The 23,940-nt window shown below is 42.1% G+C and overlaps 2 protein-coding genes across 13 annotated transcripts in view; one reads left to right on the forward strand and one right to left on the reverse strand.

Annotated features, from left to right (window-relative positions):
- LOC133773569 (sec1 family domain-containing protein 2-like) overlaps positions 1-23,940 on the forward strand; it is a 72,982-nt gene that overhangs the window by 36,836 nt on the left and 12,206 nt on the right. The window lies entirely within an intron of this gene.
- Positions 1-23,940, reverse strand: part of LOC133773571 (pre-mRNA 3'-end-processing factor FIP1-like) — a 67,269-nt gene that overhangs the window by 7,821 nt on the left and 35,508 nt on the right. The window contains exon 5 of one of the 10 annotated variants that reach the window (XM_062210965.1): positions 924-2,324. The exons of 5 other annotated variants lie outside the window; for them this stretch is intronic. In XM_062210965.1, the coding sequence (XP_062066949.1) occupies positions 2,146-2,324 (179 nt within the window). In that variant the 3' untranslated portion in view covers positions 924-2,145. Of the gene's footprint in view, positions 1-923; positions 2,328-2,412; positions 2,442-12,947; positions 13,438-17,070; positions 17,133-23,940 lie in introns of those variants that run through there. 4 more of the 10 variants (XM_062210964.1, XM_062210974.1, XM_062210961.1 and 1 more) reach the window with 4 other exon arrangements.

Genomic DNA, 23,940 nt, shown 5'->3' on the forward strand with positions numbered 1-23,940 from the left:
ACAAACTTCAACAGAGTTTTAAAAATTGAAGTCATTTCATGTATGTTTTCTGATAACAATCAAATTAAAATCAGAAATCAGGAACTGTGAGAGTTGTCCAAGTGGATGGAAATTAGGCAACATGCTCATGAATGTCCCATGGGCCAATGAAGAAATTAAAAGGGAAATTTTAAAATGTCTTGAACTGAATATGGAAAGACAGCATACCAAAACTTATGGGATACAGTAAAAGCAGTACTGAGAGGAAAGTTTGTAACTACCTACATCAAAAAAGTAAAAAGATTTCAAAGAAATAGCCTAATCATGCAACTCAAGTAACTAGAAACCCAAAACCCAACCAAGCTGACAATTAGCAAACGCAAAGAAATAGGGGTCGGCACTGTGGCACAGTGGGTTAACACCCTGGCCTGAAGCGCCCGCATCCCATATGGGTGCCGGTTCTAGTCCCGGCTGCTCCACTTCCCATCCAGCTCTCTGCAATGGCCTAAGAAAGCAGTAGAAGATGGCCCAAGCCCTTGGGCCCCTGCACCCGCTTGGGAGACCTGGAAGAAGCTCCTGGCTTCGGATCAGCACAGCTCCACCCATTGCGGCCAATTGGGGAGTGAACCATTGGATGGAAGACCTCTCTCTCTCTGTCTCTCCTTCTCTCTTTGTGTAACTCTGACTTTCAAATAAAAAAAAAATAAATCTTTAAAAAAAAATAGGTAAGGAAATAACAAAGAGCAGAGGGGTCAGCACTGTGGTGCAGCAGATTAAAGCCCTGGCCTGCAGTGCCAGCATCCCATATGAGCGCCGTTTCTAGTCCTGGCTGCTCCTCTTCCAATCCAGCTCTCTGCTATGGCCTGGGATTGCAGTACAAGATGGCCCAAGCCCTGGGGCCCCTTCACCCATGTGGGAGACCTGGAAGAAACTCTTGGCTCCTGGCTTCAGATTTGCACAGCTCCAGCCGTTGCGGCCATCTGAGGAGTGAACCAGCGGATGGAAGACCTTCCTCTCTGTGTCTGTCTCTACGTCTCTGTAACTTTTTCAAATAAATAAAATAAATCTTAAAAAAGGAGCAGAAAAAACCAAAATGGAGACAAAACTAAACTGAAACTCGGTGAAACACAAATTTGGCTCTTGGAAAGATATGCAAAATTGACAAAGCTTTAGCTACGCACACACACAAAAAAGACTCAGAGTAAAGGTTGCATAGTGCAGAGAGCTGGTTGAAAGCAGTGACTCCATTTCTCCATTTTGTTTGCCGTTTCTCTTCTCCTAAGTCACTTGATTACATAGCTTGTCCCAGAAGAACAGTTTAAAAATGGTAGAAGTGTCAAAGAATACTCTGGAACTTGTTTGCTAAGCATAGTTAGCATCCACTTTATGTCTCTAGCAGACATTGGTTCTGCGGTTCCTGAGCAGTGGGAGGAGAGGTAGCCCGTGGGCGTCGTGGAGCTCGCAGAACCAGAGGAGCAGAAGTGCCTGGCCCTGAGGGAGATTTTGAGCAGTTTCTGCTCCCAGTCACCGCCGCCAGGCGGGCAAACAGTGCGAGACAGGCGAAAAGCGCGAGTTGGGCGAATAGCACAAGGCAGATGAATAGCGCGAGGCAGGAAGTTATCCCGCGAGGTGGAAGGATATCGTGCGAGTGATGCGCTGTGCTGGTGTGGACTCAGGGCCAGCTCTGGGGGATGGGACTGTAAGCTCGTTCCCATAAAAACACAGATAAGGCTCGGCAAGAGAGCACCCCGAACAATCCTATGAACCCCAACGGCGGAGTTGAGAGCAGGGTGGCCACGAGGGGCAAGAAGGCCGAGCAGAAGGCCCCGGGGATGGCGAAGATGGCAGAGATGCTAGTGGACCTGGGCGGGCACACAGAGGCAGAGGGAGACCGCAGCTAGTCATGCTGAAGCGAGATCGCTGGATTAGATCCAGGAGATTCTGGGAAGTGATCGAGGTTGGTTGACACCGTGGAGAAGCTGAGACAAGAGGGCTTCTTGTTTTGTTTTTTCTTCCACCTGTACTCTGTTCTCAATGCTACGTTGCTTCTATGGGCCATGGTTAATAGCCTCAATACGAGTTTTTGATTGGTAAATGTTTCGGTTTGGAGAAGTAGCTTTTATTTGAAAAATACTGTCCCATACAGGATGGTAAACGTTGGAACAGTCACAGCTGTTCCCGGGCTTTGGTTGTTATTTTAAAGCTTGAGATGTTTTGCTCACTCTTGCCGGACCTGATAGCTCCCTGGGACTTTGTGTGGCACATGAGACTGCTGGTTGGCGTTCTTTGCTCTGGAGGTGCTTGATGGTGCTCTGCTATTTCCAGTAGATGACTGCACGCAGCAACTGCTGGAGGAGAGATCAGACGTCACCAGGGCAAGTGGCTGGGGAGATCTGGCTAGGAGTGATGAAGCAGGAAAAGGGCTGGATGATAGTGTTGTTTGTATTTTCAGACTCCAGTTTCTGTGTGAGATTAAAGGAGGAGAGATGTGTTTTGTTAAAAATGTTGTGTGGTACTGTATGTGATGTAACGTGTCAGGTGAGTTTGTTTGGACAACCTAATTCAGCTTTATTTGATGTGTAACCTAGACTAAGAGGTAAGAATTTGTATTCAGTACAAGTTGATGCAGTAACTCTGATGAGTTTCAGGGAATCCTGGGTATAAGATGAAAGATAAATGCAATCGCCCTAACTTAAGAGGCTGGGAAGGAAAGGGTGGAACAGTCTGCATTGGATCTGTAACTGGATAGGGAGGCGGCATCTTCAAGGTTTATATGATTTCCCACTATAAATTTATTTGAGTAGCAGACATGATAAATATTTGAGGTAAAAAACTTAACTGATTTTTTTTTAAAAAAACTTATGTGTTTCTAAAACTGTTAATAAAAATTTTCATTTTCTTGAAAAAATAATTAAAGGTGAAAAATAAGACTGACTGTAACTGACACTACAGAAATATGAAATATTATCGGGAATTATTAGCAACTAATATATGCCACCAAATTGGAAAGCTTAGAAGAAATGGATGAGTTCCTGGACACATACAGCCTAACAAGATTGAACCATGAAGAAATGGAAAACCTGGGGGGGGGTCTCTGCCCCACTCCAGGAGGGCCACTTTGTGTCCCTCATCTGCCCTGATCTCCCCAAGCTATGCCCCACTGTCACGCAGTGACTTGTTGCAAGATTCCCCAGTGATGAAACAATGAAGACCGGAAGCCGAGTTTTTACATGTTTCCTTTACTTGAAAGACTTGAAAAGTGGTTAAAGAATATGAAAAGAGATTCATGGGTTCCCAGTGAATCCCAGTTCGTATGTAGTGATTATTTTACATCAGAGTCTTGACACTGAATGGGGTATTCAGTATCTGAAACAGACTTCAATTCCAACAATGTTTTCTTTGCCTGAAGACAATGAGGGAAAAATCATTTAAAAAAACTCAGAAGAAAAAATTAAAAGATGAGAAGGAAGTATGCCTGAAAGTCAAACCAGAAGAATCATTTGCATCAAATATGATGAACAAAAATGTGGACACAGGTGTGCAGAATTGCTTGATTCATTTGCCTTGGACACAATACCAGTTGTTGAGGCTATTTGGAGAGTGACCCAGCAGATGGAAGATCTCTCTATCCTCTCTCTCTCTGTAACTCTGACATTCAAATAAATAAATAAATCTTAATAAAAAACAGTGACTGACTATCATACATGGTAGTTAGGAAATGTAATAACCGGCCGGCGCCGCAGCTCACTTGGCTAATCTCTGCCTGTGGCGCCGGCACCCCGGGTTCTAGTCCCAGTTGGGGTGCCAGATTCTGTCCCGGTTGCTCTTTTTCCAGTCCACGTCTCTGCTGTGGCCCAGAAAGGCAGTGGAGGATGGTCCAAGTGCTTGGGCCCTGCACCCGCATGGCAGACTAGGAGGAAGCACCTGGCTCCTGGCTTCAGATCGCCACAGCATGCCAGCCGTAGCGGCCACTTGGGGGTGAACCAACAGAAAGGAAGACCTTTCTCTCTGTCTCTCTCTCACTGTCTAACTCTGCCTATCAAAAAAAAAAAAAAGAAAGAAAATGTAATAACTTCCTATATTTATAGTTGTAAGCCAAAAATCTTACAAAATAAGGTTTAAAATCGTTTAAAAATATATTTTCTAGAAATCATATTTTGTCTATTTATTGATAAGTGTAGCTTTTAAAATGTCTGCCATGTCATTTTAAATTCCAGAGCAATAGAGTAATATTTAATATTATACATCCCTTATGTATAATTTGTATATAATTCATGAAAATTCATAAGCAAGAAATTATAGATGAGCATGATGATGATAGGGAGATGGTTTTTCTCTCAGGAAAGATATGTGATGTTGATATAAATAAAAATACTGCTTATATGAACACAACTTAAGAAAAAGAAATGTAAACCAAACTTTGTTGTCACAACACAAATTTGACAAACAGATACCATTTTCCCTGAAAATTGACCATAGATATAATTATGTTGCTGGCTCTGGTATTGAGCAAATTCATTTCAGTCTGATCCTTAAGTTTTCCCATCTGTTAAATAAGAAATGCTTAGCTGTCTAAAAGGATGGTTTTGATAATTTAATAAGGTAACAAACATGTATTTAGTCCTTGAAAGTAGGAGGTACTCAGTAAATATTTTCTCTGAATAGGAACTAATATACTGATTGCTTTCAAATGCGTGATGGTTTTTTAAACTATATTTCACTTGGTTTCTTTATGTTAATAAAATTAATTGATATTATGTGAAAGTGTATTAGCTAGTTATAAAAAGATTAGAGGTATCTTTATTAGGTGATCATGGACAGAACAAATTTTTTAACATAGATTATATGTGGATAATTAGTAGAATGAACACGATGTTATTTTTAAGTGTTCCCATGTTACATTTTGCTAAAGCCAAGATACCATGGGAAAAAAAAAAAAAGACCTAAGTGAATGATCTCTGTGAGTGAGATCCCAGTGGAAAGAACGGGGCCATCAAAGAAGGAGGTACCCTTCTCCGAAGGGAGGAGAGAACATCCACTTTGACTATGACCCTATCGGAATAAGATCAAAGTCAGCGAACCCTAAAGGCTTCCATTGCCCTTGCAACTCATGACTAGAGCCCAGGGAGATTACTGACGCCATGAACAGGAGTGTCAAATTGTTAAGTCAGCAACAGGAGTCACTGTGTACTTACACCCCATGCGGGATCTGTCCCCAATGTGTCGTCTAAAGCCAAGTGATGCTACGACTGGTACTGAAACAGTATTTTTATACTTTGCGTTTCTGTGTGGGCGCAGACTGATGAGGTCTTTGCTAAGTATAGACTGAAGTGATCTTCTGTATATAAAGAGAATTGGAAATGAAAAAAAAAAAAAACAACCTGGTGTTAAAATGGAAATGGCATAGAAAATTAATTATTTTGAAAAAAAATTATGTAGGATCTCTGTCTTTAATGTGCTGTACATTGCTATTTTATGCTATAATTAGTAATCCAATGGTAGTTTTTTCACTTGATGTTGCTATATGGGCAAAATGTTGAAATCTTTACCTAATATATACTAAACTGATCTTCTGTATACAAAAAGAATTGAAAATGAATCTTTACACGAATGGAGGGGGAAAGGGAGCGGGAGGGGGGAGGGTTGCGGGCGGGAGGGAGGTTATGGGAGGGGGGAAGCCATTGTAACCCACAAGCTATACTTTGGAAATTTATATTCATTAAATAAAAGTTTAATTTAAAAAAAAAATAATTAATACAGATGAAAGTAACTGTAAGTCACAATAAAGTAGTGGTATGTTATTTCAACTCAGTTTTCAACAGTGTACATCATAATTTTCTGTTTATAGATTCATCAGGAATGCATCTAGCCATTTCTTTAAATTTAATAAATTATTAGTATTTAAGGTAAAAAATAGAAAGCTTAAAGAAACCAATAAAGACAAAAAACAAGTTGAATAATACTGAAAAGTCTCCCCAGAAGTAAAATCCAAGGTCAACATTTGTCGCTGAATTCTACCAGTTTTTAATTTATTTTTAAAAGATTTATTTATTTATTTGAAAGTCAGAGTTACAGAGAACGGGAGAGTCCGAGAGAGGGAAAGATCTTCCATCTGCTGGTTTACTCCATAGATGGCTGCAATAGCCAGGGTTTGGCCAGGCGGAAGCCAGGGCTCAGGAGCTTCTTCCAGATCTCCCATATGGGTAGCAGGGGCCCAAATACTTGATCCATCTTCTGCTGCTTTTCCCAGGCCATTAGCAGGGAGCTGGACTTGAACTGGCATTGTATAGGATGCCAGCATCACAGGTGGCAGCTTGATGCACCATACACAACACTGGCCCCTGGTGTTGAATTCTAGAAAATTGTAAAGATCTAGCACCAGGTCTCCTGAAATTATTCCAGAAAAATGGGAGGTTTTATGAAGCCTCCAGCTTTGTCCTTTTGCTCAGGACTGCATAAAACCTGATCTCCAAATATACTACAAGTTCATGGTACTGGCATAAAAACAGATAAAACAAGGGAACAGAATAGAGAAGCCAGAAATAAACCCATGTATTTTCAACAAAGGTGACGGGAACATATATTGGAGAAAAGACACTCTCTTCAATAAATGGTTTCAGGAAAGCTGGATATGTATATGCAGAAGAATGAAACCAAACAGACCCCTCATCTCTCACCATGCACAAAAATCAATTGAAATTGGATGAAATATTAAATGTGAGACCTAAAACTATAAAACTACTTAAAGAAGCATAGCGGAAACCTTCAAGATCTTGGTATTGGCAAAGATCATTTTGGATAAGACCCCAAAGCAGGAAGAGACAAATAGGATTACAACAAATTTAAAACCTTTTACACAGCAAAGGAAAGAGCCAAAAGTGTCAAGAGATAATTTATTGAATGAGAATAAATAGCAAACTGTTCCTCCAAAAAGGGATTAAAATCCAGAATAAAATAGAAACTCAAGCAATTCATCAGCAAAAACCTTAAATAATCCACGTTATTTATTTATTTATTTTTTACAGGCAGAGTTAGACAGTGAGAGAGAGAGAGAGAGAGAGAGAGAGAGAGAGAGACAGAGAAAGGTCTTCCTTTTCCATTGGTTCACCCCCCAAATGGCTGCTACGGCCGGCGCGCTGCGGTGATCTGAAGCCAGGAGCCAGTTGCTTCTCCTGGTCTGCCATGTGGGTGCAGGGCCCAAGCACTTGGGCCATCCTCCACTGCCTTCCTGGGCCACAGCAGAGAGCTGGACTGGAAGAAGAGCAACCAGGACTGAATCCAGCACCCCAACCGGGACTAGAACCCGGGGTGCCGATGCTGCAGGTGGAGGATTAGCCTAGTGAGCCACGGCCCCAGCCAAATAATCCAGTTTAAAAATGGGCAAAGGACCTAAATAGGTGTTTCTTAAAAGAAGTACTGCAGTTGACTAACAAGTATATGAAAAATTTTGATCAGGTCAGTGCCATGCCCCTGTGAGCTAAGCCACAGCATGTGATGCTGGTAGCCCATATAGGAGTGCTGGTTCAAATTGCAGCTGCTTCACTTCCAATCCAGCTTCTTGCTAATGCATCTGGGAAGGCAGCAGAGAGTGGCCCCTGTCACCCATGTAGGGTGACCCATATGGAATTCCTGGTTTGGACCTGGCCCAGACCTGGATATTGTGGCCATTTGAGAAGTAAACCAGAGGAAGGAAGATCTGTCTGTGTCTTTCTCACTCTTTGTTTCTCTGCTTTCAAGTAAATAAATAAATTTTAAAAATACTAGACTTAATAATCATCAGGGGAATGCAAATCAAAACTACAATGACCAGGGCTGGTGCTATGGCATAGCAGGCATAGTATGCCTGCGGTGCTGGCATCCCATATGTGCACCAGTTCGTGTCCTGGATGTTCCTCTTCTGATTCAACTCTGCCTGTGGCCTGGAAAAGCCGTGGAAGGTGGCCCAAATGCTTGGGTCCCTGCACACACATGGGAGACCCAGAAGAAGTCCCTGGCTCCTGGCTTCAGACTGGCCCAACTCTGGCCATTGTGGCTGTTTGGGGAGTGAACCAGTGGGAAGACATTTCTGTCTCCCCATCTGTCTGTAGCTCTCTCTCTCTCAAATAAGTAAATAAAAATCTAAAAATACCTACATTGAAATATAATTTCACCCCAGTTAGAATGGCTCTTATAAAAAAGACAAAAAGTAACAAATATTGATGAGGATGCAGAGATAAGAGAACTCTCCTGGTCTGTTGGTGGGAACATAATTCATATAGCCATTATGGAGAACAGCATGGAAATGTCTCAAAAAACTAGAAATAAAACTACTAATTAATCCAGCAACCCTTCTACTGGATAAATATCCAAAGGAAATAAAATCAATATGTTTAAGAGACATCTGAAGTCAGGACTATTCACAATAACCAAGATATGAAATCAAGGTGTCCACTAATGGATGAACAAATAAGGAAAATGTGGTATACATACACAATGGAATATCACTCAGTGATAAAGAAGAATGGAATTCTGTCATTTGCGGCAATATGGATGAAACAAGAGGTCATTATATTAAGTGAAATAAGCCAAAGAAGGACAGATAGTACATATTTGTCACTTTTATGTGGAAGTTAAAAATATTGATCCAACAGGAGCACAATAGTGGTTCCCAGAGCCTGGGAAAGGAAAGAGTAGGTGTTACAGAGAGAGGATGCTTAACAGGTACAGGGGCAATGCTGGATAGGCAAGATACCTCTGTTCTAAAGCACACTGTAGTAACCGCGGTTGACAGATTAGCCATATATTTCAAAATAGCTCAGAGAGAGGATTTTGAATGTTCCCAACACAAATAAATGATAAATATTTAAGGTGATGGAGATGCCACTTATCATGAGTTTTTGATTTCCAGCTTCATTCCATTGTTGTCAGAGAAGATGCATGGTATGATTTTGATTTTTTTTTTCCAAATGTACTGAGGCTTGCTTTATGGCCTAGCCTGTGGTGTACCCTGGAGAGAGTTCCATGCACTGATGAGAAAAAGGTGTTTTCTGAAACTGTAGGTTGAGAAGTTTATAGATCTCTATTAGGTCCATTTGGTCTGTTGTGTCAATTAACTGTTGTTTCCTTGCTGATTTTCTTGTCTGGTTGATCTGCCCATTGCTGAAAGTGGGATAGTGAAGTCTCCCATAAATACTATATTGGAGTCTATGTCTCCCTTTAGATCCATTAGCATTTGTTTTAAATAATCAGATGCCCTGTATTAGGTGCATATACATTTATTCAACAGGAAAATGTGACTATAATAAATGTATATGCACCTAATACAAGGCACCCGACTATTGAAAACAATGTGCATAAAAAAAAAAACCTGTGGCGCCTGGCTTCAGATCAGCACAGCTCCAGCCATTGCGGCCACTGGTGAGTGAACCAACGGAAGGAAGACCTTTCTCTCTGTCTCTCCCTCTCACTGTCTGTAACTCTACCTCTCCAATAAATAAATAAAATCTTAAAAAACAAACAAAAAACCCTGTTCCTCAACAGTTGAGACATGGGCTGTTCAAAGTCATTAGATTTTGAAGTTAATTTCACTTTTTTTAGAAATTTAATTAACTTTAAGGAAGCACCCAAGAATGATACATCTTTTGTGAGCACCTAGACATAATACAACTCTTTGAGGACAGAGGTCCTGCATGGGAAGTTAGCCTTCACCTTCTTTCATAGTGGTGACCATGTTTTTGTGTTTCTGTGTAAAGCACATACTTAAACATCTTTTATAAGACTGGAATGGGTGATGACAAATTCTCTCAATTTCTGTTTGTTATGGAAGGTCTTTATTTCACCTTCAGGGTACAGTATTCTGGGTTGACAGTTTTCTTTCTCTTAAGACTAGAAATATATCTCGCCATTCTCTCCTAGCCTGTAGGGTTTCTGATGAGAAGTCAGCTGTGAGTCCAATTGGAGATCCTCTGAAAGTAATCTGTTTCTCTCATGCACACTTTAGAACCTTTTCTTTATGTGTTACTGTTGAGAGTTTGATTAAAATATGTTGTGATGAAGATCTTTTCTGGTCATGTCTATTAGGAGTTCTATGTGCTTCCTGTACTTGGACCTCCCTTTCTTTCTACAAATTAAGGATGCTTTCTGTAATTATCTCACTGAAAAGGCCTTCTAATCCATTCACTCTTTCATGCCTTCAGGAACTCCTAAGACCTATATATTCAGTCATTTTTTAGTATCCCATAAATCTCCAACACTGTATTTTAGTTTCTTCTTTTTTTTTGGTCTGACTGTAATCCAGAGATTTGTCTTCTAACTCAGATATTCTTTCTTCTGTAACACTAAGTCTGTTGTTAAGGCTTTCTACCACATCTTTAATTTGATTTATTGAATTATTCATTTCAAATATCTCATTTTGATTTCTTTTTAACATCTCAGTTTCATGGGAAAAATATTCATTCATGTAATGTATGGATTTCTTTAATTTGTGGATTTGCTTCTAAGTAATCCTACAATCGATTTTTTGAATTCTGTTTCTGGCATTTCTTCAATCTCTTCATTTTCACATTCTAGTATTGAAGTGTTGTTGTATTCCTTTGGAGACATCATGTTGTCTTCCTTATTCTTATTTATTGAATTGCTGTATTTATTTTCAGGCATTTCTGGAGGTCCTTATTTTTTTCCTCCTGTGATAGCTTTTATCTTTGGACTATCCCTCTGTGGATTAGTGGAGTATTTGCTCTTTCCAAGACATGTGCTGGGTGTGGCCAGGGAGCTCTGTTCAGTGCTCCAGGGTTAGGGGAGTGTCCAAATGTCTCCCAAGTTGGTCATGGTAAATCTTTTTTTTTTTTAAATAAGAGGGGAGGTTTGATCTGTATCTCCCCTCCTCCAAGGAGACCAATGCCTGGTTGGTAGCCCCAGGGGTTATAATATTCATTAACACTGCCACAAAACCACACAAAGGATCTGTGCAGTCCTCAATGTGAGCATGGATCCCACAGCAATGACCTTCACCAGGGAATCAGGGAGCCCCAAGTATGTGGAGCCACTCACAGTGACTACCCAAAGGCCCAGCCACACCCTGAGCCCTCTCATGCAGCCACAGTATTTTCACAGTCCCAGCACACAAGGCTCCCACAGTCATGAACACCCAGCCCTCTGATAATTCTTCCAGGCAGACTCAGGTATCTCCTCTCAACTGGTTTCTGGGCATGTGGACATGAGATGGTGCAGCTGTTACGTATGTCTAAAATGGCACCTGCAGCATCTTGGCTAGTTACAGGATGCTGGTGCCAGGTGATTGGAGAGAAGAAATGTTCCCCCTCCTTTTTTTCCCTCTAGGTTGGCAAATACACTGTCACTCTCAGGGCTCCAAGCTGGACTCAGCGCCAGGCTCTTTCTGCAGCTTTATTGCCAGTGGCTTGGGCCTCTGCAATCTGGGTTCCTGAGCTGTGTGCGTCCATACCCTCCACATCGATCCAGTGTCTCTAATTTGCATGGAGTTTTCTCTGCCATTTTCCCCCTAACTCCTCCCTGAGATTGCACTCTGTCCACATTTTTAAAAATTATTTTCCCCTAGACTAGAGCAGTAAGCTCCCACCCTATTCTACCATCTTGGTGTCTCCTGGATATTATTTTAAAATGAGAGAAAAAATGTGATCAATGTATGGGATATGAAATTTTTCATCACTTAGTATTTTAGCTCATTTCCTCTCCATCTTTTTTCAGCTCATATGTTTATTATAAAGATTTATTATTTAGTTATTTAAAGGGTGGGGGTGAGAGAGGTTGATTTTTCATCCACTGGTCCAACCAGGGCTGGGACAGGACAAAGCCATGAGCTGGAAATTTCATGCATGTCTCCCAAAAGGTGGCAGAGACTCAAGTACTTGAAACATCTTCTATTGCTTTTCAGGCACATTACTAGGGAGCTGAATCAGCAGCAAAGGAGCCAGGACTTGAACCAGCATTCCAATGCAGGCATCTCAAATGGTGGCTTAACATGCTGCACCACAATGTGTACTCCCAGCTTGTATTTTTCAGGTTACGGTCATCCTCTATATGTGTTTTGTTTTCCTTGCTCTTTGCTCTGTATTCTTCCCATTTACTTATGAAAACTTTCAAGTATTCAACAAAATATTAAAACTTTTACAGCAAACACTAAAATACCTCTTAGATTCCACCATTAACATTTTACTGTGTTTCCTTTTGTAGGTATCTATCAATCTGTCCATCCCTCTATGTATGTTAACTTGTCTCATTTTTGATGTATCTTGGGATAAGTTATACCTATCAGTACATGTCTTGCTAAGTAGTTCACAAACATCACTAACTAGAGTTCAATATTTGTTTACAGTGATTTTCCTTGGATATTAATTTTACAATGAAATGTAGCAGTCTTAATATTTACAGATTTTACCCATGTTTTTCCACTTGCCACTTTATCATAACCATTTTGCTTAGAGTTACATTAAACCAACAAATTAATCTAGGGAAGCGGAACAACTTTGCAAGATTTAGACTTCCAATCTGCAACTGAGGCACGTCTACATACCTTCCTTTTGGCTGTTAGTAGGATCGAGGGGTTTACAACATACAGATACGTGCACATTTCATTGCAAGCTTATCTCTAGGTATTTGGGAGTTTGTTGCTTTCATGAAAAGACTTTGTTTCCATTTCGGAGTAGGTATGTGGAAAGATGCTGTTGATTATTTAGTATCCAGCTACGTAGTTGATCTTTCTGCTGGACTGCACCAGCTTTTCCAGTAATTCTCTTAGCTGAGCAATGATTCATGCATCCCTCTCTGATAATTATACTTCTTTTCATTGTCTCCTGATTTTCATCTCTCTGACAGGACCTTCTGGAGAAATCTTTTTTAATGGTAAAAATAATGAGTTTTAGGGTCTGATTACTTATTTTAAGGGACGTTTCCTAATTCAGTGATTCACAAATGAGGGAAGATGAGAGTAAGTGGAAAATGTGCTTTATTCAGGAAGAAATCAGTTCTTTGAAAAACAGTCCCATGGGCAATTCTGAGGTGGCTCAAGCCACCAGCCAAGTTTGGGAAATCTTACACTAATGTTCTCTTCTTAAAAATGTATTTAAGTTAAAAATACATTGTTTTTTAAAAGATTTATTTATTATTTGACAGGCAGAGTTTTATATACATACACACACACACACACACACAGAGAGAGAGAGAGAGAGGCAGTCACACAGAAAGATCTTCCATCAGTTGGTTCACTCTGCAGTTGGCTATAATGGCTGGAGTTGGGCTGATTCGAAGCAAGGAGCCAAGAGCTTCTTCCGGGTCTTCCATGTGGATGCAGGGGCCCAAGCACTTGGGCCATTTTCTGCTGCTTTCCCAGGGACATCAGCAGGGAGCTGGATTGTAAGTGGAGCAGCTGGGACTTGAACTGATGTCCATATGGGATGCTGACACTGCAGGCAGAAGCTTGACCTATGCCACAACACCCAGCCCCTAAAAATACATTGTTAAAACTAATGTTCCATTATTAAAGATACATTTAAGTTTAAGGGGTAACCCTGAATGAAGCATCTCTGGCACTATGGCACACTAGGTTAATCCTCCATCTGAGGTGCCGGCATCCCATATGGGCACTGGTTCTAGTCCTGGCTGTTCCTCTTCCAATCCAGCTCTCTGCTGTGGACTGGGAAAGCCGTAGAAGTTGGCCCAGGTGCTTGGGCCCCTGCACCTGGGTCGGAGACTGGGAAGAGGCACCTGGCTCCTGGTTTTGGATTGATGTAGTTCTGGCCGTTGTGGCCATTTGGGGAGTGAGCCAATGGAGGAAAGATCTTTCTCTCTGTCTCTCCCTCTCACTGTCTGTAATTCTACCTTTCAAATAAATAAAATAAATCTTTATAAAAATTTTTGTACATTTATTTGAAAGACAAAGAGACAGGAAGATAGAGGAGACAAAGGATGGCAGAGATTAGCCATCTGCTGGTTCATTCCTCAAGTTCCCACAATGCTGGGCTCGCCAGGCTTAAGTAAGGGGCCTAGAACTCAAAACCAGATGCCTCTCACACCCCCCCCCCCCAGAAAAAGCCAGATGGCCCACATGAATGGTAGGGACTCAAGTGCTTGAGCCAGTGAGCTATCACCTCCTGTTTCTCAGGGTGTGCATTAAGAGGAAGCTGGAATTGGTGATGGAGCTGGGACTTAAAGCCAGGCAATCCACTATGGGATGTGGGCACCCCAAGTGGCATCTTAACCACTGTTCTGAATGCTCACCCTTGAAGTGTTTCTTGTTTCTTGGATTACAAAAAAAGTTATCAGGAATTGAAGGTGTAGAGCTCTATTTATATGTGGATATAAATGTAGCAATAGTATTGAGCTATAATCCACGTAAAAGACACCTTATCCATTTAAAGTATACAATTCAGTGGTTTTAGCACATATACAGAGTTGTACAACCATCACAATCATCAAGTTTTAGAATCTTTAATTGCTTCCAAAAGAACCCTTGTACCTTGTCATTCCCCATTCTCTTCTTCCCAGCCTTTGCCAACCATTACATTACTTTATGTTTTTCTGTGAATTTGCCTACTATGGACATTTCACATAAATGGGATTGTATAATTTGTTACTTTTTTGGTCTGGCTTCTCTATCAGCATCATGTTTCATCCATGTAGTGGACTCATAGTGGTAGGAGAAAAAAGCCATTGATTTCTTTCCACCAGATTCTACTGTTTCAATTATTGATGACATAGATTTGCTACTAATATCCTCCAGTGTAGCCTGTGATCAGCCTTTTTCTCTTGCTTGACCTGGATGGCCCCTTGTCTACAGGCTCATGCCAACACTGAGACTACCCAGTCCTCTAGCCTCTAACCCACATGGTGCTGGCAAGCTGGCAGGGCCCTCTTGGCCTTCATCTCCAGCCTGGTCTTGTTCTGTGTCCCAGCCCCTGTCTGCACTCCCAGGGTGACCATGCAGCCCTTACCTCCCAATCTTCAGAGCTGTTTCTCTTATGGCAATTTTCCACTCATGCAGCCCCGTTACTAGTCCTTGGCTTATGGCTGCTGTTGACTCTGGAGTGGATTTATACATTTCTCCTATCCAGACCGTTTCTGGTCCACTGAGGCTGGACTGAGCCCTTTCTCCAATCCCTGTCACAGCCTCTGCTTTTCTGCATGATGGCCCTTCTTCAGGCTGAATTTCACTGCAGATCTATACTCTCTACCCTTCTCTCAGGGATCTGGGTATTATATCTTTGTGCCCTACTACCTACCTTTTGGGATGTGGTGTGGGCACATAGTGTTTTCGGGAAGGACGGCTTTTAGTCCCGGGTTGTTCAGCCCCAGCACCAGTAACATTTGGGGGCAGATGATTCTTTAATATGGGCACTCTGGTGTGTATTACCATACATTTAACATCATCCCTAGTCTCTACCAACCTGATGCCTACAGCACCTTGCAGCCCAGAGAAGCCTGAGTGCTTCCAGACATTACTGCATGTTCCCTGGGAGCCAGATCTCTGCCCAGCTAAGAACTGCTGCTTGGGGATATTGGCGAGGGAATTCAGGGGTCCTGTTGAGATTGCTCCCATCAGCAACACTGACTAAGCATCAGGAGGCCATTTTTCCTTTGCCCTGCCTAAACTAGTCAGAGACTGTGTAGTGAGACGTGATAGGAAAAGTCAACTGTACTTCTCCTGTACACATCCCCATGTCTTTCACCAAACAATAAATCAATATCATGGAGCAGACCTCTGGCAACTGGCTGTCCTTCTCTGTCCTGTGCCAGTCTACACTCCACCTCCTTGCTTGGTTATAGCTCCAACAGGCTGACTCTACCAGTGCTACAGGCCATTGAGCCCTTTTTTCACAAAGCCTGCAGATCTCCCCCCTCATACTTCCCCAGCTTCTCCTACCCTGGTCTCCCATTTCCTTATTGTTTTCCCCTTTTCTTCTCCATCTCCTGGATGACCCCCTGCTTCCTCACCTGTCTGTGCATGGGGCACACTAACCAGAGCAGGTACCGTTACTAAGCACTTATTTTGGGCCAGGCACTACCACAGAGCACACATTACCTCCCTTAATTCTTCCACAACTCTGTGAAGCCATCTTATCATCAGTGAGGGAATTGAGGCTAATAGAGATTTGGAAATCTACCCAAAGTCCCCTACCTAATATTTGGCAGTGACAGAACTTGAATCTTTCTGGCTTCAAGCCTAGGTCCTCAATGGCCAAGTGGTCTGCAAACTTCTCATGTTTGTGTGGGATAGCAGGGAGGTATGCAAAGTTCCCGTGCACATCTGCTGACGTCTGCCTACACCAGAGCAATCTCATGCCTTCCATTAGAAAGTCGTAACAAGCTCCTTCCGGAAGGCAAGAAGGATCTTTCCAAAATGCTACTCAGGTCATGATTCTCCCTCCCCAGTGTCAAATGCATGAATGGTCACCTCTGCCTCCCTTTTGTGTTTGCTCTTGTCTTCTATTACCCCTTACATACATTCCCATGTGACATCACACTACGAAGCTGAGGCCTGTGTCATCTTACTTCTCCCTTCCTGTTGCTTAAGTGGCAATCCTCAGCTGGTTGGTATATACTGACCTCACATCTTTATATTTTTGCCTATAGTGTTATCTGGGACATCAGAGGTATTCAGCAAATCCAATTATTTGAATGAATGAAGGCATGCATGCATGAATAAATGGTTAGAATGCTTTGATGTGGATTTGTAAAATAGTGAACATAATCAATTTGAATGACTGGATCATATTTTTGTTTGCTTGTTTGTTTTATTATTTATTTGACAGAGTTATACAGTGAGAGAGAAACAGAGAGAAAGGTCTTTCTTCCGTTGGTTCACCCCCCAAATGGCAGCTACAGCCAGCACACCACACTGATCCGAAGCCAGGAGCCAGGTGCTTCCTCCTGGTCTCCCATGTGGGTACAGGGGCCCAAGCACTTGGGCCACCCTCCACTGCCTTGCTGGGCCACAGCAGAGAGCTGGAGTGGAAGAGGAGCAACTGGGACTAGAACCCAATGCCCATAGGGGATGCCGGTGCTGCAGGTGGAGGATTAACCAAGTGAGCCATGGCGCCAGCCCATGGCTGGGTCATATTTAACACCACTTCTTTCAATCCACTCGATGGCTTTCTAGAAGATACAGTTTATGATTCTAGTCTCATTGTTGGTATGTTCCTCTATCAAAACAAAAAGTAAATAAATAAACAAACCCAAAGTAATAGAAGAGTAATTGCTTACAAATTGGACAAAGACAGTTGCAGGTCATGTTTCAGTCTTATAACTTCTGCCACCTTTGAAAAACCAGTCAGAAGTTGAATCTCCCACCAGGCTCGTCATTTCCACAAGTCTTCCACTTTCTGGTGTTCAACAGGGAAGAAAGGATGAGGAAGGGTGGAAATACCTGCAGTTCAGGCCTAAAATGTGTGGTGCCCTGTCTAGGTATTTTATAACCTTTAAACATAATGCAAATTATTGGTCAACTGAATGCATACCATAATAACTCATGACATCCATGACATCATTTCTGTAAAATTTATAATTAATACCATTCTGTGAACATCAACATCTACCCTGTTCAAAATACTTTGAGCAATAATTAAACTGGTTGTCGTTCTGGCTCATGTTGAGTGACCTGAATAGACTGCCATGTAGGTTGGAATTGGCCTTTATTTCAATTTGTCAAGCTAGGTCTTTGGAAGGAAGAAAGTAAGAAGGTCCCAGAGAAGAGCTTGAGAATTACACACTTGATTGATGGCAGAGCCACTTGGCAAGAATTACTGCCAAGGTCGTTGGCCTTTGACTGCCTGAGGCCAAATTCCTTCCAGATTCATGGGGGCAGAAAAAGAACTGTGAGCTCCTGTATGTGGACCTTTGACTCATACAAGGGCTTACAGAGTGGTATTTCTGGCCAGAAACTTCCTTGTCCTGATGTAGGTCCATGAAGAACCCCCCAGGGTAAGTAATTGAAAGTGAATAGCTATTTTGTGATCTGCTCCAAGCAGCTGCATATCTCCTGGGTGGGAGCTGCCATCAGCAATGCAGGCATGTTGGCTCACAGATATTGCTGAGAATAATGTGGTTTTTGTTAGGCCTGTGATGACACAGTTTTCTCTTATAGGAATCTAATTAATGCCCTTTAAGAGAAAAACATGAGTATGTTCAGATCATTTGCCCTGGTTCTCTAAAGTCAGGCTTCTTCAGACTTTCCCAACAAGAATCAGGAAGCTTGTGTGAGACATAGGACTCCATAATACCAGTTAATAAAAAGGTCCACATAGGAGAATATAAATCTGGGTATCCACTGTAATTTAATAGACTCTGCCCCAGCTGACTATATCTCCCATAGATCTCTGTTTAGGACTCATTAGGAGTGGCCTCTCCATCTTCCGTACTGTTGGAGTGAAGGAGTAGGGTGTCCTGACAAACCAGATACAGTTGTACCTTATGTGCCCTTTGGCTGTTGTTGTCCACCCTCTAGATGGTATCTGGGAGCTAGGAATGGAGACAGGATATGGAGAATCACACCCTCCTAAGATTGGAAGCTACCTTCTCCCAGAAGATCAGCAGCTCTTCTCCTTGTCTTCCTTCCATCTCTGAGAAAGAGATGGCAAGAGAAAGAGAGAAAAGGAGGGGGGTGGATTCCTCCAAGTGCTCCCTCTGTAAGTGGGAGAAAACAGGAATCTCCTTGACCTGGATGAATAGCTGAGCAGTGGACAAGCTGATTGTACTTCTAGACTTTCTTGGACAGATTTCTCTTGGAACCACACCCTCCAACTGGGACAGAGATGGAAGGATTTTGGGGGTGGATGTGTCTTCCATGTGACAAACATTTGCAGTAGCCTGATGGAGTCCAGGCTTACCATTGCTTCTCTGTTGAGGGAGGTCACTAGCATGCCAAAGGTGCTAGAGTGTGCTTCCACTGCTTATGATGATGTCTGACAGCATGACCTTGGATGAGCCCTTGAGATGCTGTGCTGCTTAGTTTCATCCTCTGTGTATTTTCTGGGTAGTGTGCAACACTGAAGGCTATGTGGGAAAGCCCATTGGAAACAGAGCTGTGAGAGCACATGCATAAGGAAGCACGGACATTTGTTATCAGCATTGCTGCAATATATTTTGAAGATGAAAATAGCCTCTGCCTTTGAAGAATTCATAGTCCATGATATTCAGACACTAATCAATATTCTGGAAAAAAAAGTGACACTTTTGTCCCTCCTAATGAAGGGCAATGTGGAGGGTGAGGTGGATTGGGAAGAATGCCTTACAGCAATGTGAGAGGGATTTCCAGGATGGATAAGATTTCCATAGGCAAAGATGAGGGCAAGCGTTGCAGTAGACAATGGTGTGTACACAGGTTCCCAGGAAGAGGAATTTGGAAGCCAAAGGGGTTGTGCTTGGCTTCTAGTGGAGATGCATGGACAACAAAGTGCAGAGATGGGCACTGGGAACAGGTTTCACAAAAAATCCCCAGTGGCAAGCTAAGGGATCTGAAAGTTACTCTGGACACAACAGAATGATACTGAGAGCTTAAGTAATAGATAGCATCTCTGTATCTCTCTCTCTCTTCTCCACCCATCCTCTCATTTTTTTAAGAGCAACATTGAGCAGAAGGTACAGAGTTCCCACAAACACTCCCACACACCCTGTGCCCCGACATTGGCACAGATTCCCCCTATCCACACCTCCTACCAGAGTGGAACATCTGTTACCATCTTTGAGCCTCAGCTGATCCTGCATTATCACCCAGTGTCCGAAGTTGACATTGGGTTTCACTCTCAAAGATGCACATTCCATGGTTTTGGACAAATGTAGCTACCATTATAGTATCATACAAAGTATTGTCGTCCTCTGTGCTCTACCTATTCGTCCCTCCCTCTGCCTAACCCCTAGTAAACACTGATGTTTCTAGTGCATCCATACCTGTGCCTTTTCCAGTGGGCTTTTTCATGGAGTCGTATGCATTTAAAGTTCCTCCCTGTCTTTTCATGGCTGGGTGACTCATGTCTTCTTAGCATTGGGTAACCTTCATTGTCTGGATGGACCACAGTTTACCCATATTCCCACTGAAGGACATCACTGCCACCCAGTTGTGGCAGTTATGCATAAAGCTGCTATAAACATCTATGTACAGGTTTTGGTGTGGGTATGAGTTCTCAGCTCCTTTGGGTAAATATCACGGAGCTTAAGTCCTGGTTTGTAAAAGTCAGTCTCTCTTAGTTTAAGAAGATCCCGATCTCCTGTTTGAATGGAAGGTGTGGGTAATTAGAAGTTTCCTGTGCAGATAGATTTAGGAAAGCTGGAAGCAGATGCCAAACTTTGGAAGGGACACTATCATAGAGAATTTAAAACAAATAAAAATGAAGAAATAATCCTTTAAAAAGCTTAATCTGTAACTCTTAATACCTAGTGACTCTATATTCAAAACTGTTTATCTTTTTTTTTTTGGGGGGGGGGGAGATGGTCACAGGTGATACTGCAACAAACCTTGCTGTTAGGCAGTTAGGAAGCAGGAAGCAGTAACAACTTACTGCTCATTTGTAGCAGTCTTTACACAAACAATTTGTAGCAAAGTAGTCACTGAAAAGTTGGTTTTCTTAAAAAATTATTAATAATTCTGGCGGGTGTTATAAATGAGTGAACTTTAAGTAGAAGTGGGAAGATCTAGTCAGGGATGTGGTCCAGCAGTTCGTCCCTGGACTAACAGCATCAGCATTTCCTGAAGGTTTGTTAGAAATTCAAATTGTCAGTTCTGACCTACTGAACCAGAAACACTGGGTTATAGTCTGAGACACTATGTTATTACAAGCCCTCCCAAAAATTCGGAGGCACACTGAGTCTTCAGAGGCCCTGATTTGCCAAGACTTTAGGCCTGGTGGGAAGCAGAAGGACTTGTGGGGTCTGAGATAGCTTCAGCAATCCAAGAGATCATCAGACATACAAACAGGAGCGAGGACAAGGAAGAGTGGGCAGCAGAAAGGAGCTAATGTGAGCTAACAGCAAACAACAAGTGTGGATATTATGACACAGCTGGTTAACCATTTGTTGTGATGTCTGCATCCCCTATTGGAGCATCTGATTCAAGTCCTTATTCCACTTCCAATCCAGATTCCTCATCGTGTGCATGGAAAGGCAGGGGATGATGGCCCAAGTTCTTAAGTCCCTGCCACCTCTGTGGGAGTCCTGGATGGAGTTCCAGGCTCCTGACTCCAGCTTGATCCAGCCCTGGCTGTTGTAGGCATTACGGGAATAAACCAGTAGATGGAAGATTCTCTCTCTCTCTCTCTCTCTCTCTCTCTCTCTCTGTGTGTGTGTGTGTGTGTGTGTGTGTGTGTGTCTCTCTCTCTCTCTCTCTCACACACACACACACTTTCTCTTCCTGTCTCAGTCTCTATTACTGTGCCTTTCAAATAAACAAACAAATCTTTAAAAAAAATCCTGCAGGTTATTTTGTTTCTACTTCGTTGCTAAGAACACTATCACAGTTTATAGGTGATGCTGTAGTAACCATGGTCATGCATTTGTGCAGGAAATCTGTGTGGAGTGTGCCCTGTGTGCCACATTTCTAACACAGTATCCTGCTCTTCTAGCCACAGTTGAATTTCCTAGAAGTAGACTCTTACCAAAGCTAGACCAATCAAATTCTTTTCTGAGAGACTTGGAAATGAGGAAATAAGTCAGATATACAGTAGAACTTGGAAATGTCTGTGGCTTTCTTCTATTGCTCTGAACCATAGATAAGCAGTGAAAAGTTTTTATTTTTTTATTCAACTTCTCCTTAGATTCTATGCATCACCTCAGGATTCTTCCAGTAAATTGTTTTGCTTGCATATTTGTTTTTTGGCTTAGGTCAGGATTTCTCAACCCGATGTTGTTGACATTTTGTGTTGAAAAGTTATTTGTGGTAGTGACTATCCTATGTACTGGAGGTTGTTTAGCAACACCTATGGCCTCTGCACACTAGATGCCTGTAGTACCCCATCCCCTAAGTAGTGTCTGTAGGCATTTCCAGATGTACCCTGGAGCAGTGGAAGAATCTCCATTGGGAGCTAGTGGCTTAGACTACCTGAAGTTTGTTTCTGTTACTTGCAATGAAGAGTCTGAACATACCCTCAGCCCCAAAGTTTCTGGGAGACATAATTGTCTTAGAAGGGCTTCAAATTTGAATGAGCAACAACTTTTACATCTGTAAAACTCCAGGCATATTTATATGGCTTTGTGCCTCAGGGCGACCTTCACACCAGTTCCCATCAAGGATCCAGAGGGTCCTGATTCTCAAGGAGACACAAGGGCTGCTGCCCTGATAGGGGGACACTCACAGTAAAAGCTTTTGTTTATAGCTAGTAAGGTCTAGAGTCAACTGTGCAGCCATGGACAGCCAGTTCATGGGTTCTCATGCCTTTCTACAGTATTAATTGGAGTTCTTGCCAGGCTTCCTCCTGGGCTCCCTTTCTGATCCAGCTGTGGGCCTGGTTTATGGAGTAAAGAAACAGACCTAATAGAATTAAGCTACCTCTGACCTCAGCCAAAGCTACCCTTTATGATCTTACCCAAACCTCCCAGCCCTTTCTCTACTGAGGCTGTCCTTCTTTCTTCTCATAAGCAGTTTATCTACTCAAGTATCAGAGTGTATTTCAGCTCCCATGTCTATAATGCCAATCAATGTATGTAGCAGGTAACTAAGGAAAATTAGAAATATAATTAGCTAGACTATTCTTAGAAGGTGTATGTTGGCTCCTGAAGATCACCATTGTCCTAACAGTTCTTAAATTATATACCTACCATCATATCCTTTGTGAATTATTGCATTTAAGTTTATCAGTTCTCAGATACTAGGATTTGCTTCTCTATCTTTCTAAAAATCAAGTTTATACTTCTCTGCCTTCAGTCAATGGCATTTCCAGTTTACAAAAGGAAGTATTATGATCCATGCCCTGGGTTGTAACCCGGTTAGATCTCTGGACTAAACTATTAGGTAAAGGTACTAAGGGTCAGCCAAGATAGGAAATAAAAAGAATACTTGGGCAGCATTGTTAATAATAGAGGAGAAGTGAAAACAATTAAATATGTGTCACTATAATGTAACTGCATGGAATAGATCTTTCTTTTACTTTTCCTATTATGATGAAAAGATAACTACCAAGCCTGTGACTAACTAGACTGTTCAGTTCAACAGTTGATAAATAATACTTGCTTATGAATTCCAGAAACTGGCCCTGAGAAAGCCAGCTACAATTGCAAAGTAATCTGGCCCTCCCAAGTCATTACGACTGGAAGTTTGAATTTATTGTAACAAAATGTAAAGGAGTACAAGTAACTAAGGACACAGCAAGCATGGGCTCCAGGCTGAATGGACTTCAGCCTGGTTAATGAAACACTGGAATCTCTTAATTCAATAATTTGCCTCTTTCAGATCTCAGACAAATAACATTTGTAGCTGCTAGTCATGTTCTCATGCTGCTATTCCCTTCTAATAATAAAGTCAAGCCACCAAGCAAGTTTCACAAGAAACTGTGTTGATATTCATGATACTTTATCAGACCCACAATTAGCTTCAGCACCTACCTACTCCTGACTTGTCATTAGTATTTTTCTCAGCAGCCCAACTTCCCTTTTGTAACCTAAAAGCCCTAGATTGTCCTCACTGAGCAAGATAGTAGTTCTTGAGACCCTATTCTGCTATCATCCTCATCTGTTTGTAAATTAAACTTCTTTCCTTTATCCTCAAATTAAACTTTTTTGTTTTATCCTCAAACTTGTCCATGTTATTTTTTTTAAAGATTTATTTATTTACCTGAAAGTCAGAGTTACACACAGAGAGAAGGAGAGGCAGAGAGAGAGAGGTCTTCCATCCACTGTTTCACTCTCCAATTGGCCACAACGGCCGGAGCTGTGTTGATCCGAAGCCAGAAGACAGCAGCTTCTTCCGGTTTCCCATGCAGGTGCAGGGGCCCAAGGACTTAGGCCATCTTCTACTGCTATCCCAGG

Source organism: Lepus europaeus, chromosome 14 (assembly GCF_033115175.1).
Source record: "Lepus europaeus isolate LE1 chromosome 14, mLepTim1.pri, whole genome shotgun sequence".
NCBI classification, from domain to species: domain Eukaryota; kingdom Metazoa; phylum Chordata; class Mammalia; order Lagomorpha; family Leporidae; genus Lepus; species Lepus europaeus.